Here is an 18,402-nt window from a genome sequence, read left to right as displayed (position 1 = left end):
TTGTTAAAACACAAATTCCCTGCATCAGAGACAGTGAATCATGTTCTCCAGAGGAAGGGCCTGGAGATCTACATTTTTAACTAATATGCCAGGTGATTCTTAATAGAAAAGTCTGGGAAATGTTGTAGTTTAAGTTAATTCATTGTCATTCTGGTATTGATTTATGGTAGAAGGAGATTATATATATATATATATATATATATATATATATATATATATATATATATATAAATTTATCATCCAGATTATCTTCTTTTGGGTATCAATGAACATGGGAAACTAAATGGTAATCAGAAAGTGACTTTGCGAGCACAAAATCAGAGCACAGGGAGAGAGGATAGTTTTGAGGAATTATTCATTCAGGCTTTGACATACCTGCTGAGCTCTCCTGGACCCATCCCACCGTAAAGTACATGTCGAGAGTAAAAAGAGTCCTCATGTTCTTCAAAGTCAGCATCTTTCTTTCCTTTTGACAGTAGTCTCCTGTTTCTATGAATAATCTTTGCTTGGACAAGGTCAATACACTTGGTAATGATTGTTTTAACATCCTTTAAATAATTAAGTCGCTATTAGATTTCAAAGATGACCTTGCTTGACCATGAAGTCTCTTCAGCCACCAACTTATTGCCTCTTTTCAGGGGTGGAATTGTCTTTATATTTGGCTTATGAAATTCATTAATTTGCTTCTTCTGACCAAAGAGGAAATGGAAAAATGATGAGGTTTGAAAAATAAAAATTTATCACCTGCTTCCAGTTCTACCTAAGAAGCATGGTAGAGAGGTAGCAAGCATACCCATTCTATAGTTCTTGACTCTCTTGAAGTTGTAACTAGTAGTTTTGTTTTAGAATTTTGTTTTCAGCTTTTGTCCTGAGAGGAGGTCTCACTAAACCTTCTCTCCTTTCTAAAATCTGTCTGTGGAAATTACTTTTGGTAAACTAATGCACTACAGTGATTTCAGGTAAGAGAGTAAAACTTTGCTTTTATTTGTCTTTAATCTTTTGAGATGTTTCAGGTTTTATTCGAGTATAAAGAGAATTAGTGAAAATCAAAAAGAGGTTGACTGAAGGGTTAAGAGGCAAAAGTTGGTCTGGCATGCTAAATTTGAGGTGTATGATACACTTCCATGTAGCAACAAAAAGCAGGCAGAGGGAAATTTCTTGGGAAAGAGACCAAAGGTAGAAAAACAGTGTGGTGTAGTATAAAGAATTCTGGGCTTTAAATTAAGTAACATGGGTTCTGAGAGGCTTCTCCTATTACTAAGTGGCTCTGTGACTTTGACCAAATCATTTGACCTCCGAGCCTTATCTTTAAATTGGGAAAGTTCAAGTAGATGACCTCTAGTAAATTCTTGTCCAGCTATGTGATTCTAAGTGTATCCATATTTACCTTCTTTACTTGAACTCTGTTTTTTCAGCATTTAGTACAAGAACCTACGTTTGTCATATTTGTAATATCACCTTTACATCTTTAGAAATGTTCCGGTCCCATATGCAAGGAAGTGAACATCAAATTAAGTAAGTATTGTTGTTGTTGTTGTTTGCTGTTTTTTATTTTATTTTATTTTATTTTATTTTATTTTATGTTATGTTATGTTATGTTATGTTATGTTATTTTATTTATTTATTTTTTGCCAAAATGCTCCAGTGACACTAAAGACCAGGGCTTCTGTCAAGTACCCTTGCATATATTTATAAACTTTCTAGGCATTCATTTTCCTATGAGTTAATCCTGGTGGTATTTGTAACATATTGCATGCTAGTAGCATCCCTCAGGGAGTTCTCTAGCCATAATGGTATACTGGCAGAGCTGGTTAACTGGCACTCTTCCTTATCAGACACCATTGTCCTTTTTTGGAGAAATGCTAAAGGGTCATTCGCTGACTAACCATACAAATTCAAATAATCCTTGGTAAATTGGCTTAGTTCCATGGATCCGGTGATCCTGTCCTCATCCTTCCAGTGAAGTATAAGGGTTAAGAACAAAGGTTTTGCTGTTAGATCTGGATTGGAATACCAGATCTATATTTCAACCAAGTAAGTAACTTTTAACAGCTCTGATATAAAGTGGTTATAATGAAATATAAAAATATGTATAAGGTGCCTGGACTGGAACACAGTAAGAGCTCAATAAATGTTTATTCTATTCTGTTATTTTAAGGAAGAGAAGATTGAGTGGATAATTGGGGCTGGAAATGTCAGGTAGCTTGATGGAGGGACACTTAATTATTGTGTATTTGGTTTGTTGCTTTTAAAATCAAAGCATAGTATTTCTGTTACCGTATTCTAGTAGAAAAGATTTATACTATTGAGTCTGAATACTCAGGAGCTAAATTATCTGACTCAACAAATTAACCTTCATCCAGACATTTAAAAAAACCTCAGTGATCCAGAATAGCCATCACAGTTAATAGATCTGTACAAGGAACTGACTAATCAAAACTTTTTTTTAAATGTTACATTCAGGTCAGATCATCTTTAGGGCATTAAATATTATTGGTTCTTTCCCACACATCCCATCACGGCTTACATTTTAAGTACTACAATAGTATCAGATATGTCTGCTTCTTTGCACCTTTTCATCTTCCCTTTCATCCCAGGCCTGAAAATGTTTTTACATGTAAAAAATTGTGAGGTCCCCAGAAGATATTTGACTATACCTGCTGCTTATTTGTGGCATAAAAAGTCATGATTTATAGCTTTTATATTGAGGTAGGTTTTTAAAATTCGTTTGTTTGGTTTTTTTTTCAGACCAATCTTTATGAAAGCAAGGAAAATATTCAGAATAAAATAATCTAGTAACAAGAACTTTCAACTGTCTTTTTTATAGAGAATCTACTGTTATCAGTCTAGTGAAGAATTCAAAGAAGACACAAGACTCTTACCAAGAGGAATGCACAGATTACATCAAAGTGCAGAAAATTAGAGAACCAGAGCCCAAGGCTTGCTTCAGAAAGATGGAAGAGAGTTCTTTGGAAGCCCACGGGTACAAAGAAGTGATTGATTCTAGATCCACCCATAGAATGTTTGAACAAAGATTCCCATGTGAGACATTCCAGTCATACCCAGGATCACACAATATTTCACAAACAGTGGAAATCCAGTTACCTCATTGCTTACCAGCTTATTCAAAGAAGACATATAACTCTTTCCAAGATGAACTGGAAGATTACATCAAAGTACAGAAAGCCAGAGGACTAGATCCAAAAACTTGTTTCAGAAATATAAGAGAGAGCTCTACGGGAACCCACGGGTACAGAGAAGTTGATTCTGGACCCAGACAAAGAATGTATGAGCAAAGATTTTCAGTTGAGACTTCCCACACCTACCAACAACCATACAATATTTCATCAGTGGAAAGCCAGTTACATCAATGGTTACCAACTTATTCAAAGAGGACATATGATTCTTTCCAGGATGAACTTGAAGATTACATCAAAGTGCAGAAAGCCAGAGGACTAGAGCCAAAGACTTGTTTCAGAAAGATAAGTGATGGCTCTGTGGAAACTCATAAGTACAGAGAAATGGTTGATTCTAGACCCAGACATAGAACATTTGAGCAAAGACACCCATTTGCAACTTCCCAGACCTATCCAGAATCATACAATATTTCACAGGCAGTGGAAAACCAGTTACCTCATTCCTTACCAGCTCATGATAGCAAACAGAAACTAGACTCTATGACTGACTTTCAGCCCAACAGAGACTATTTCCCAGAAAAACCAGTACCCCTTAGCCTTAGTCAGCAAGAAAATAACTCTGGCTTATACAGTGTAGAATCTGAAGTTTACAATCACCTCCCCTCAGAAAACAATATCAGTGACCCTCAAGCAGGTCATAAACGGAGACATCAGAAGAGAAGAAGGCACTCAGAGGAAGGCAAAGAAAGGCCAGAGAAAGAGCAATCCAAGCATAAAAAGAAAAAGAATTATGGGGATATGGATCTAGACAAGGACAAGAGTATCGAACAAAGGAAAAGAGAGGGAGATAACGTCAGTGTCAGTTCAGGAAAGCTTAAGCACCGAAAAAAGAAAAAAACCCATGATGTGCCCTCTACAAAAGAAGAACGTAAGCACAGGAAAGAGAAAAAGAAATCTGTTGAAGAAAAGACAGAAGAGGAAATGCTTTGGGATGAGTCTATTCTTGGATTTTGAACTTTTAGTTTTATTTACCTGAAGATTAATTGAAGGCATCTTATAAGAATATGGATTTAGACAAAGGAACATTTAGTGAATAAAAAAAAAGAGGTGAATAAAGTCAGGGTTAGTTCAGAAAAACTTGGAGTGTGTGTGTGTGTGTGTGTGTGCGTGTGGTGTAAAAATTGAAATTGAATTAAAAGAAGACACAAACAAGCCTAACCTAGTCTCTGGGAAAGAACAAATGAACACAGCAAGAACATAAGACAAAGGAAACCTGTTGAAAAGACAGAAGAGTCAGTGCTTTGGGATGAGTCTGTTCTAGGAATTTGAAGTTAAAGTATTGTTTATCCAAAGCTCAGTTGAAGAAATCAGTTAAGAAAATTGAATTAGACAAAGAGCATTAAATGAAGAAAAAGAGAGGTGGATACAGTCAGTGTCAGTTGTGGAAAGCGTAGTTTTTAATGTAAAAATGGAAATTGAAGTAAAAGAAGAAACAAGTCTAAACCTAGCCTCGAAGAAAGAAGAACTATGAACACAACAAGAACATAAGAGAAAAGGAAATCTGTCGAAGAAAAGACAGAAAAATCAATGTGTTGGGATGAGTTTGCTCTTGGATTTTGAACTTTTTAGTTTTGTTCCCTTAAGACTGAATTGAAGAAATAAGTTGAAGAGCTTGGTTTCATGAAATTCATATTATTTGAATCTTCCAAAGTGACTTTATCATCTAACAAAAGCCAAGCGAAGTTAACGTATTCAATATTTATTTTCCTGAAGTTACTTTTCCTCATTTTCTTTTAAAAAAAGAAAAATTACATGTTTCTTATATATAATGTAATTTCCCTTAATGAGGTTGTCTCTACTTCTATTCATCAAATTACTGTGATAGTGAATTATTTACCCATGAGAGTTAATTTATTTTAAATGAAATAATTACCAGGCATTACAGAATCCTTTCTTTGTTTGGGTTGTGTTAGTGTTAGTGGTATTTTATTATTGTGATGTGTTTGTTTATGTTTCTTGATCTCCAAGAAAAATGTACGAAACAATTTAGATTGATTTTTTTTTGTTTGTTAAATCTAATTTGCAGTGTATTTTTGTATTTTCTAGTTCTGAAAGTGGAAAATGAAACAGACAATAATAAGCTTAAATGATATATAGTTTTAAAAGCACTGATACAAAATCAGTCTATATTCTGGAAATGTTTATATTATATTAAAGTGTTTTAATTTCTACACACTGTTTTATGTAAATGATCATTTTTCGGCCAAAGATGATTTTATTTTGAGAGTGAAAGGGGAAATAATTAAACAGTTTACACCTCTGGGGAAATCACATTATAAAGTTGTAATAATTTTATTTCTTCTGCATCCTGCTTAGTAGAAACTGATATTCAGACTTGAGCTCAGTTTTAAATTAGAAAATATGAACAACTATATACTTGACACTAAAGAAGTAAGAATTTATAAATGGGAGAGGGCTGTGAGGGTGCATTACATTTTAATTTTTTCATCTTGATTATTTTTTATTCTAGTGCTCCCCTTTTTATGATAAGCACCTTATCTAAGCATTTGAACATCACCATGGTATAGTAGAAAGAATGATAACCTGGGAATCCAAATCTCAGGATCTGGTCTCAGTTGCATCATCAAGTTGCTATGGGACTTTGTGTGAATATCATCAGAATCCAACATGGAGTTATCAGGGATAGGGAAAAAATAGGCTGTAGTGTCCCCTTGATGTGTTAATTTTATCAAAAAAGTAAATAAGTTTAGACGATGATGTATCAGCACTTAGGCAAGGCATTTAATAGTTGGTTTTCCTTGAAATTTGAATACAATGGTAAATCTGAGCCGAAGCATAATACGATTGGTTAGGTTTATACGTGGTTGAATAAATAGTCCAAAAGGGAATTAGAGAGTCCCAAATTTAACTTTGAGTCTACAAAACTTGGTATAAGATTATTTGGTGCTATAATATCACTTCCTTTCTTTTTAACACATCTGGTGTACTGGTGAAGAGAGGGGGAAGAAGAACCAGAGTAGAACAGATAGACTGTCAGCCACAAAAAGGGAAAATTCTCTTCTCTGAACTTGAAAAAAAAGCATTTTTTCTTCATAGAAAATGTGAGACAAGATGAATTTTAAGCATTTTTAAAATTGACATTATTTCTCACAAGTCCATTTTTGTGTTTAAAGCTGAGAGGTAGGAATTCCAAACTATATTATTCACTTATGATATTAAATTACTGTGATCATTTCAAAATAACTTAACTAGATCAATGATTCATTAAAATTAGCCACATAATCTTAACTAATGCTGCATAAGTCATTCAAATTTTAAACAAAACAATTTAAATTGGATGGCAAGTTGGAGGAGGGATATGGGTGTGGTGTTGATTATGTTCTTGGGGAAGCCGCCAGTGACTTGTTCTAGAAAGTGATTTTTAAAATTTTTACAATAAATTTTTTTTGGCCAAAAATAAACTTTATGTTAAGCCTACTATAAAATGTATTTTCTGTTAACCAGAAAGTATCATTTTCCATTTGAAGCTGGGAACAAGGACCTGGAACTGAACTTTGGCACATTTGCTTTGCTCCCAACTTCTGTCTCTTTGCACTTGGAGGTAAAAGTGTAAGTCAAGATATTTAAATATATATGCAGGATCCAAAATGATCTCTACTTCTAGAGTTGAGCACTAAATCTAGTAAAATGAAATTTAATAACATAAGTATTAAATCCTGCATTTGGCTATGGAAGACAATACAAAAATGTTTTGAGAAGATGTAGTTTAAGATACTACATGGGAAAACAGTGCTGGGATTTTTATTACATGCTTGGTTTGAAAGACTAATACACTCATCCAGACATAAAATCACATATGACCTAAGGCGGATCATCAAAGTCAATATTCAGACAAGTAAATTAATGACATTTAGCTTCATGGGTATGTCCTCAACTGAATAGAAGATAGAAGGAGGCAAATTTTGACAGACTTTAGAATGATTTTCAATAATTGGAGCTATAGAAAAAAATGGAATAGACTACCTCATTATATGCATGTATTGAACAAATAAGAGCCGACTGTCAGCATTGAGCCAGGAAGGAACTTGAGAAAATAATAAAGAACATAGGTTATGTTCCACAAACAGCTCACAGTCTAAAAGAGAAAATGAACCAATAAATATGAAAGTACATCATAAGTTTGATAAAGGCTTCAATAAGAATGATGATAGATGCTGTGGGTAGCAAGGATAATATGCTTCAAGGGATGAGATGTGGGCATTCAGGAAAGGCTTCGCAAAGAAAGTGACATCTAAGCAGACCTCAATTCAAAGACTTTCTTTGATATATCGACTTGGCTAGCTAATAGGTACTTCAAACTTAATATAGCCAAATAGAGTGCCTGCTTCTGTCATTACCTACCATTCATTTCCCAGTTTCTCCCATTTCCGTAAAATCACCCAATTGCTCAAGCCAAACACCATTTCAAGCACCTCTGCACTCCCACATTAGACCATAAGCAACTACCCTTGATCATCTTACCAAAATATCTTTCTTAATGTCCAATTCTCTTTATAATCATTTCCACCACTCCAATCTGAAACTCATTCTTTCTTTTTTTTTTTTTTTAGGATACACGGTTAATTTTATTTTAAAAAATTGGAATTGTATTTTATTAGTTTTACGTATACACTGTATTGGTTAAACATTTACATAGTTTATAAAACAATCCCCTAATTGCTCCTTCTCTCTGGTTTTCCACCTAGTTATTACATTAATGATAACTGCATTCCCTATGCCATGCTCCCCATCCCCATGAACACTTTTCAACTATTAATTTGTACTTCTTTAACTCTTCACCCCATTCTCTCAGCCTCCCAACCTCGCTCCCCTCTGGTCATCACCAGATTGTCTTCTATATCTGTGAGTCTGTTTTTCATTAGTTTGTTCTTTTTGTTCCTTAGATTCTGAATATAAGTGAAATCATATGGTATTTATCTTTCTCTGACTTATTTCACTCAGCATAATAACCTCTAGGTCCATCCATGTCATTGAAAATGGTAGGATTTCATGTTTTTAATGGTTGAATAATATTCCATTGTACATGTGAACCATAACTTCTTTATTCAATCGTCTCTTGATGGACATTTAGGTTGCTTCCATATCTTGGCTATTGTAAATTGTGCTGCCATAAACATGAATGAAACTCATTATTTCTTAATTAAACTGGGAAAATAGGTTTGAGAGCAACCGAAATGGGCAAAATCATCACAGTTTCTGATTTACAGGTGAGTGGGAAAAAACTGCACGAAACAGCAACAGAACAGTGCTGTGGTGAACTAAGCTCTTGAAGATTTCAGAACTATCCGGCATAGAGTTTCCTCCAAAAGAACAAGCTCACATACAAAAAGAAAACTGCGTCTACGGCCATGGCACTTTGAACAAGACCCATCCCATCTGATCTCAGAAGCTAAGCAGGGTTGGGCCTTGTTAGTACTTGGATGTGAGACCACCTAGGAAGACCAGGTGCTGTAGGCATAAAAAATAAAAAGTAAGGGATTGTAAGCTGACAAGTTGCTTGCAATCTATGAGTTCAAACAAGGGTTGCCTCTCTTAAAAAAAAAAACCTGCTAGCTTCAAAAATCAAATTGAACATAGTAGATAGACTGTGGGTAAAGGGAAGGGAAAGTTCAGATGGTAGTGGATTGGGGAAGAATCCAGAGAAAGCAGATCCTAGGCAGTAGTATGACAGCAAAATAAAGTTAAGAGAAGCACCTTTGAAGCAAAAACCTGTAGGATGCAAACACACCAGAAAAATATAAGCATGAAGTAAATGGAAACTACCCTAACCTACTATTTGAAAATAAACTGAAAGAAAACAGAGCTTTGAAAGAGAATAAATCAGAAAGAGAACCCAGAAACAGATTTCGTTTGGACTGGCATGAAAATAAGTCAACAACACATAGCCGTACCCACTGCTCAGGCATTTAAAGTAGTCCCTACTATATGGCAATGGTTATGGTTTTAAAGAGGACCTATTTTGCTGCTATGTATTAATTTATGCATCAAATTTCATGAGTTATAAAAAACCCCACAAAATTAGTACATTATAGAAGAGGTAGGGGAAGGTTAAGCCCAAGCTTTTGTGCTAGGTAGGGCACTAGAGGTACCCCCATCCCTGCGAAGTCCAGGAATGTGGGCAATCTCATATCTCCAGGTCTCATGAAAAAAATTGTCTCCTGAAACATACAGATCAGGAGAACTCTACTTGTCATTGAACCCTGCTGTCACGAAGTGGACCCAGCTTGCATGCATTGTGGATTCCTAAGGCTGAGGTCACATGAATGTTGCCATCATGTGGACACTACAGTTATGTGGCAGTGCCAGAACTACTGGTCATGTCATCCCCATGAGCTAGTAAATCCTGAGCACACGTGGCCTCTCTGGATCTGTTACAATGACGGTCATGTGGTGGATCCAGCACTTAAGTCACCAGAGGATGGTGGACTTCTAAACCCTGACCACCATGTAGATTCTTCCTGTAACATAGCCGTTACTAGCTAGTGGCATGTGGAAGCCTCGGCCCTCAAAATCACACAAATGAATGGCTTGTTAGGGTCATATGAATGCTATGGTCCTGTAATCCCCCTATGGTCATGTCTCACGCTCAGCCGTCTCTGTCATGTGAAAGGCTTGAGTTACAACTTTGTGGATCCATGTCTGCAGCTCTGTAGCTTCTACCATCGCATTACCGCTACCCAATCACTGTTGCTCATGTATATCCTATGGTCATGTGCCAGGCTACAATCGCACTATGATCACGCGAGACTCACCTCTCTAGTCATGCGAAAATTGAGGGCTCTTGAACCCGGAGTCCTTCTGTTTCGTAGCCTCTGTCACACAAGGCTCAGGAAGTCAGGTAGGGCTACACGGTGGTGAGTTATATGGATCGTGAAGTCACGTGACCACCTACGGTCATGTATGAGGGTCTGTCCTTTAAGTGTATGACCGTTAAACATTTTGTCGGCACACTGGCTCAGGGAGAATTTCAATGAGACTGGATCACATCTCAACCTTTATGCCCATTTATATGCTGCCACAGTGAGCAATACTCGAGGAGGGGGGTTGCGTAGGAGGGTCGCAAGAAAGTATTAAAAGTTTTCCCAGAATTGATGTAACAGGGCACGGCAGGAGTTCATAGAAGTCTCTGAGTGGCCAGGCTCTGGAAACCAGATGTAATGTACTTTCCTTGTTCTTCTCAGCCCCGACACCAAGGTCATGCTCCTGTTTTACACCCTGCCATATTCACAGTCTGTGCCTTGTGATGACTCCCACTGCTTTCTCAGCATGTTGTTAAGACACCAGAGATGTCCTAGATGCCAATTTGTGTAGACGATTCCAAATCTGATTTTAATTTCGGTCTCTTATTTACTTCTATAGAGAGAGAGAGTGAAGGAGAGAGATTTTATTAAAAAGAATTTGATTCGATTTTTTTCAATGAAAGTGTGAAAGTAGCTATCATGTGAAGATTCAGAATTTATTTTTTTATATTTACTTGGCTGCACGGTAGTTTTTTTTTTTTAAGTGCATGTGGGGAGGGATGAGATAATCCCTTTGTGCTTGGGATCTGTAAATGGCTTAAGCTAGTCCAACCAGACACTATTAGCTTTTGATTTTCTAACCATTGCTTCTTAGACTCCGTGAAAATTCCCTCCTTTCTTCATGTGGAAAATGATAGTGAATTTATTTGGGGGAAACATATTAAGTAAAGTTATAAGCGATACTCGCATTTCATAAAACTCATGTTGATGGTACTCAATGAGTAAAGTTCCACAAATAAGGGACTGTCTTTACATTATGGGTAATTTAAATATTGTTTGATAAATGGTTAAAGACTACTGTCAGTTGCACTGCTTTAATTATATTATATCCACTGTATGTTTCTCTCATTTCAGCACTTCCACGTTCGTTCTACAAGATACTATGTCGGAGAGACAGCGACAACAAAAATGTGTCCTTCCACTAAAGAAATATGGGACATACAGAAACAAAGGTAAAAGGATTTCCATCCTGTAGTATTTTTAAAGATAATGTGCTAATATGCAACTTGAATCTCAAAGAGAGGAGTAGTGTCTTAATTCATTCAGGCTGCTATAACAGCACACTATGGAACGGGTGGCTTATAAACAGCAGATTTATTTTTCACAACTTTGGAGGCTGAGAAGTCCAAAATTGAGGCTCAGTGTCTTGTGGGAGCTCACTTCCTGGTTCATAAACAGCTCTTTTCTTTATGTGTCCTCACATGGCGGAAAGGCCAGCAGAGCTCTCTGGGGTCTCTTTTATAATGGCATGAATTGCCTTTATGAGAGCACCTCCCTCGTCACCTAATCACCTCCCAAAGGCCTCACCACCAAATACCATCACGTTGGAGATTAGGTTGAAACATAAACATTCAGTCTATCACAGGTAGTTTCCTCGATTTATACGGGAATGGAACATTTCTCCCCAGACCATTTGAGGTACCAGTGTTCTTCGGAAAACTTAAGGTACCCTGTACAAACTAATTCTCTTCTAAAACATTAGTATCTTGTACCTATGTTTACTAAGAACGATGTAATGTATGTTCACTAATATTTATAGCCTATGGTTCTTATTAAGAAACTACGTAATGTTCTTTAACTCATTTTATCTTGTTGTGTTAGTCTCTGTCTCTCTTGTTTAACCTTTCCACTTTCATTAGGAAGGCTTATCTATAGCAACAAATAAAGTACCCCGCTCTCGAGAGCAAGATACGACTTACCTGTAAAAATTATTCCAATTTTCTACACTTTTAAAAAAGCCAGCTTATTAGTTAATAACTATAGCTGCCATTTCTGAGTTTCTATTTGATGTGAAGCATCGTGACAACCTCATCGTATGAATTGTTTCATTTTCAGAAAAAATCCTGAGAGGGTTTAATTTACAAATGAGATATATGAGACAGGAAAGGCTGGGCTATTCTGTGGTAATAGAAGGCCCCCAGATGTCAGTGGCTTATTCTTCACTTGTACTACATGTGCATGACAGGTGCGCGTCCATCACAAGGTGATGGATGTTGGGGGTCTGAGCAATTCTTATTGGATGACTCGGAGACCCAAACTGACAGCATCCATCATCTAGGAAATTGTCAGTCACTGTGCCTGAGGGGACGAGGGCCCCAGAGGGACTCGAGCCAACAGCCATGTGTTCTTGCCCAGAAATAAGACGTGTCACTCACAAACCATTGAACTAGTCATGTACACAACCACACCCAAATAAAGGCGGTCAGAAAGTGCAGTCCTATCAGGTGCCCAGAATGGGGGAGAAATGGAAACACTTGGCACACAGCACTACTGACTACCGCATGATAGAATCTGAAGCTCAGAGAGATTGAGCATTCCCTAAAATCACATAGGCAGTAAGTGACAGACCATATTCCAGATTCAGGAATAATGGAATCAAGCAATCAAACAGATGCAGAGTTCAAAACACTGGTTATAATGACGCTCAGGGAACTTAGGGGAAGTGTAGATGAACTAAGTGAGAACTTTAACATAGAGATAAAAAAAATAAAAAAATTTGATATGGAAATTATAAAAGGGAACCAGTGAGAAATGAAGAACACATTATCTGAGATGAAGAGTATATTAGAGGGAATCGGCAGAGGGAATAAAGAAGAGGATCAAACCATCAATATAGAGGATGGGGAAGCCAAGGGCACTTAATCAGAATGGCAAGAAAAAAGAAGCCAAGACTATAATAATAATTTAAGGAGCCTATGTGACACTATTAAATGTAAAAATATTTGTGTCATAGGAATACCTGAAGAAAAACAAGACGTTGAAGAGATATTTGAAGAAATAACGATGGAAAACTTCCCTAACCTGGGTAGGAAATAGACACACAACCCCAGGAAGCTCAGAGAGACCCAAACGAGATGAACTCAAAGAGGCCCACATCAAGATACATCATAAGATGCCAAAGGTTAAATACAAAGAGAGAATCTTAAAAGCAACAAGAGAAAAGCAGTTAGTTTCCTACAAGGGAGCACCCATAAGACTGGCAGCCAATTTCTCAGAAGAAACTATGCAGGACAGAAGTGCTTGGTGCAAAATATTCAACATGACCAAAACTCAGGATCTGCAACCAAAAATACTTTATCCAGCAAAGCTATAATTTAGAGCTGAAGGACAGATAAAGAGCTTCCCAGACAAAAATAAGCTAAAGGAATTAGTCAACACCAAGCCAGCATTACAGGAATTGTTGGAGGGACTTCTTTAAGAAGAAAGAAAATGTATCAGAAACATGGATAAAGAATGGTAATAACTACGCTCCTATTAACAGTGCCTCAAATGGAAAAGAATTAAGTGCTCCAACCAAAAGATAGGGTGGCTGAATGGATAAGAAAACAAGACCCCCATATATGCTGCCTACAAGAGACTCACCTCAGATTAAAAGACACAACAGACTAAGAGGAAGGTGATGAAAAATGATATCGCCTTGATGGATCTGGAGGATATTGTGCTGAATGAGATGTGTTGGATAGAGAGGGACAAGTATTACATGATTCCATGTACATGAGGAATCTAAGAAATGAAATAACCAACAACAACAGAAACCAAAAAGGCAACCTACTGAATGAGAGAAATATTTGCCAATGATACACCTGATAATGGGTTAATGTACAAAATACGTAAGGGACTCATACAACTTAACACACACGTACACACACACACAAAAAACCTAATTCTATTAGAAAGTGAGCAAAGACATTTTTTCAAAGAGGACATACAGATAGCAAAGAGACACATGAAAAGATGCTCAACATCTCTTATCATCAGGGAAATGAAAATTAAAACCAAAGTGAGGTATCACCTCACACCTGTCAGAATGGCTATATCAATAAATCAACAAACAAATGCTGGCAAGGATGTGGAGAAAATGGAACGCTGTGCACTGTTGGCGGGATTGTAAATTGGTACAGCCTCTATGGAAAACAGTATGGAAGTTCTTCAAAAAAAATTAAAACAGGAATACCACATGGCCCAGCAACTCCACTTCTCGGGTTGTCCAAAGAAACCCAAAATATAAATGTGGTCACACTTCTTTATAATACATTTGTTAGGTCAGTTTTGTAATATTTTATTTAGAATTTTTGCATCTTTAATACAGACATACTATTATTTTTCATACTCAATTTGTCTTTTTTTCTAATGCTTGGTGTACAGTATTATTCACCATATAAGAGAGGATTTTTTTAATCTTTTCTATTTTATTATGAAGTGTTTTCTAACCTCTAAATTGTAGTAGAGCTAGAGCCTGGACAAATTAGTGGCATGAATACACTTGAATGAATGCAAAAGAAAGATATTGCTAACATGTGGAAAGGTATCATTGCTATTTTAAAAGCACTGTTCTGTGAAAGGAGGCAAAAAATACATGGACTATAACCAACGGAACTGGAATAAAAGATTGGGTATTCAGGGGTTTTCATTAAAACAAACTTCTTAGTTATAATGATTATCTTAAGGAAAATATAACCAATTATGTTAGAATAATTTCTGCTCTCTAGATTCAGGCAAAGACAGAAATAAACCAATTAGTTAATAATCGGTTATCACTCGTGGTTCTCCAAAGAAACAGAATGCATAGAAAATGATGATGATAGATAGATGATAGAGAGAGAGAGAGAGAGAGAGATGATAGATAGATAGATAGATAGATAGATAGATAGATAGATAGATAGATAGAAGATAGATAGATAGAGATAGATGATAGACAGATATCTGAAAAAGAGGTTTATTATAAAGAACTGCCTGCACAATTCCGGGGACTACGAAGTCCCACAATGTGACATGTGCAAACTGGAGACCCAGGAATTCTGGTTGTGAAGTTCTATTTCAAGTCCAAGACCTGAGAACCAGAAGAACCAATTGCATTAGTCCTGGTACAAATCTGAGAACCAAGAAAGCTGATGGTGTGAGTTCTGGTTTGAGGGCAACAGAAGACCCATGTTTCAGCTTAAGAAGTCAAGCAGAGGGAGAGCTAATTCTTTCTTCCCGTGTATTTTTGTTCTATTCAGGCACTCACTCAATTGAATTATATCCACCCACATTGAAGAGGAAAATCAGTTTATCGAAACAATTGTTATTCTCATCCAGAAACATCCCTACAAGACATACCCAGACATAACATTTAACCAGAATATCTGAGCACCCCGTGACTCAGACAAATTGACACAAAACTAACAAACACAATGATCCAGGGCCTGGCATACTAAGGGCTGACGCGGGCAGAGGAATAACTGTGGATTTCCAGTCAACAATTGCAGGATGGAAGGAGGGATAGGGGAGAAGATTGAAGCTCTCTCCTGAGTGTGCCACTGTGAAGGGTGGTTCTGACCTGACCTGGGAGGAAAGTTGAGCAGTGTGAAGATCCCTTCTGGGTTTCTCTCATCTTGTAATAGTCAAGAACAGACAAGATTCTCTCAGTCTCTTGGATAGTGCAATGCAGAGCCTGCTGAGTGAGGAAAGCTCAATTGTACATGCTGTAGAATAAATTCCTGTGGGGCCTCTTCTCAACACATATCACGTGAGGGAAAGTGGTCTGGAGCCAGAGGGAATGGATAACCAAAGCGTATGCCCAGATCTACCAGTGGCACAACATGGCGTCACCGAAAAGATTTGAAGCCATTGCTTTGAATCTCAGAGAGAAAAGGACCAAGTGTAGTTCAAAGTAAACATTCAGTTGACGTGCTTTAAGAGCGTTGTTTATGTTATTGAAGGTAGTAGACCTGGATAAGAGGTGCTGAGGAGGATTTAGTAAGATAAGTAGATGGAGCATTACCACTGCATGGATGGCCAATGAGTGTGAACCAGATGGGTGGATGGAAAAAGAAACTAAGGGCCCACTGCTACTGATCTTATACCTTTTTTTGCTGCACTTAACTGAAAATCAGTATCATAGACCATCACCTTGTTTCCCCCCCAAAACATCAAAATTTCAGGGGTCGAAGTTAACTCATGGCTTGAGAAACCCAATGGAGAGGAATGAATTGAAACTTTATCTATACCCATAGTCATTACTCAAACATTGAAGACATAGAGGCAGACCAGCTCATGGCCAGTCCTAAGGTAGGGGCCTCAGTATAATTTAGAACTTGTGGAAATACCCGTGAGCCATTTTGTAGGTGGCTTATTTGATTTCTTACACTTGTCTCAGTTTCCTTCTTGCGTATTTCAGAGGTTTGAGAAGTATGAGGGCTTCTGTGACTTTGATATAGGATAGAAGTCATCAACCACATGCCATTCCACAGCCCTGAGGAGATCCTTGGAAAGCTGGAGCCGGAATTTTTCCAAGAGGTAAGTCTATATCACTGGACAATGTTCCACTTCCAGTTCTTTACCTGAGTAGTGTAAATGAGCAACTGCGGTAACCTCATGATAACACACATCTCCAGAGTTTTCCTTATTGAATGGATCTCTCAATTGAGTAAGCTGGATTACCTTCAGAAGTTTCACTTGATCTTCAACTGTCTCTCATGCCAGCTACATAAGATGCTTAGGGAGTGTGTGTAAAGTTGCTCTGAGTACAAAAAGGCCAAGATCTCCAGAATGCCCCTCTAAAGGCTCATCAAGTTAGAGACAAGCCTAGGCTTCTCTTCCTTAAATTCCTGTTGAATCACTTATGAGCACTGGCTCCAAGGCTGGGGTCCTGGTCCATCACAGGCTGCTGTTAGAGAGAAGAAAGGAATATGTCTGGAATATAACTATCATCCACTGAAGCACATAATGTATGTCAAGCATGATGTTAGGAAGGGAAGGGAGGACCATGAAAAAATTCACACAGTGCCTTTGTCCTCATGGAGCTTGAAGAACTGCAAGGGGCTCTGGTAGCTAAAGAGTAAGGGAGATATTTTGCGAGATAATTGGGCCCCAAAAGGTTCTACTCCCAGTTCACAGGCTCAACTCTTCTCCTTCTGTATGTCTCATAGACAATACTATTATTTCATTATCCTATTTTTCCCAGTTACATATCTGCGGGAGGCCAGATTTCCTTTGCACACACCAACCAAAACAATAGATTGTTACAGATTGAGTGTATCTGCTGCTATGAGAATCCAGCTGTCTATTATTAAAACCAGACATTAGAAAATATTTGCAAATATATAAAGTGATGCCACATTTTATTATTTTCTTTTGGGAAATATAGTTATCTTTTATAAAGATTTTTTTATTTTAAGGTAAATTGGTTTATTATGTAGTGAAGTGATTTGAATTGCCTTTCAAAGAGATCTTCCATGATATCATTTTTTAGTAACTGAAGATGGCTTTCCGGTTAGTCTGAATAAAGAAGGCTGAATTCATTTTAATTTTCTTTGGAGAATACGGTGGGTGATTGAAACATAAAGTCTGAAGCCAGAGTGCCTGGAGCTAAATCCCGGCTTGCCAACTACAAGGGCTGTGACACCTTAGGCAAGTGAATTAACACATCCGTGCTTCAACTTCCTCATCTGTAAACACTGGAATTATAAGATCACCTACTTCATAGAATTGCCACTATTAAATGAGTTAACATTTTTAAAGTGCTTGACTGCATAATAATCATTGTGCACATTTTTATCAAATTAACAAGTAAAACTCGCTTCCTGGGTTTGCTTTAAGTTCCTTTACATTCCATGAAATTAAGTCAACAGTGATTACCTGTACCCACTACTTAGGCTTTTAAAGTAGTTTCTACAATATGGCAATGATTGTGCTTTTAAGGAGGACCTATTTCATTGATATGCATTAAATTTCATCTGTTACTATAAAAAACACATTATCACATTAAATAAGAGTTGGGTGTAGGCAAAGCCTAAACTTGTGTGCTGAGAAAGGTCACCTGGAGGTACCACCATCATTGGGAAACCCAGGAATGTGAGCAACCTCCTATTACAGGTCTCGTGAAAAGAATGGTCTCCTGAAATGTGCAGATCAGGAGAACCCTACAATCAGTACCCTGTTGTCACGAAACTGACCCTGCTTGTGAGCATTGTGGATTCCTAAGGCTGTGGTCACGTGGACGCTGCCATCATGTGGACATTACAATTATGTGGCAGGCCCCGAACTACTGGTCACGGCAGCACCAGGAGGTCTTAAATACTGACCTCACATGGTCTCTCTGGACCTGTTGCCACTTTAGTCATGTGGTAGATCCAGTTATTTTAGAAACTAGAGCTTGTGGATTCTTAAACCCCGCCAATCAC

At 37.4% G+C, this 18,402-nt stretch overlaps 1 protein-coding gene and 1 pseudogene across 3 annotated transcripts in view; both read left to right on the top strand.

Annotated features, from left to right (window-relative positions):
- The window catches only part of ZMAT1 (zinc finger matrin-type 1), a 43,684-nt gene extending 37,975 nt beyond the window's left edge, over positions 1–5,709 (top strand). For all 3 annotated transcript variants that reach the window (XM_016133284.2, XM_016133282.2, XM_016133283.2), the window contains exons 6-7: positions 1,416–1,515; positions 2,828–5,709. In XM_016133284.2, the coding sequence (XP_015988770.2) occupies positions 1,416–1,515; positions 2,828–4,151 (1,424 nt within the window). In that variant the 3' untranslated portion in view covers positions 4,152–5,709. The remainder of the gene's footprint in view (positions 1–1,415; positions 1,516–2,827) is intronic.
- A 2,847-nt stretch (positions 5,710–8,556) lies between these two features.
- Positions 8,557–8,675, top strand: LOC118608048 (annotated as a pseudogene).
- Positions 8,676–18,402: the final 9,727 nt, after the last annotated feature.

The sequence above is a fragment of the Rousettus aegyptiacus genome, unplaced genomic scaffold (assembly GCF_014176215.1).
Source record: "Rousettus aegyptiacus isolate mRouAeg1 unplaced genomic scaffold, mRouAeg1.p scaffold_m13_p_9, whole genome shotgun sequence".
Taxonomy (NCBI): Eukaryota; Metazoa; Chordata; class Mammalia; order Chiroptera; family Pteropodidae; genus Rousettus; species Rousettus aegyptiacus.
The sequence above is the reverse complement of the archived record's forward strand: the minus strand, read 5'-3'. Positions and strand labels throughout refer to the sequence as shown.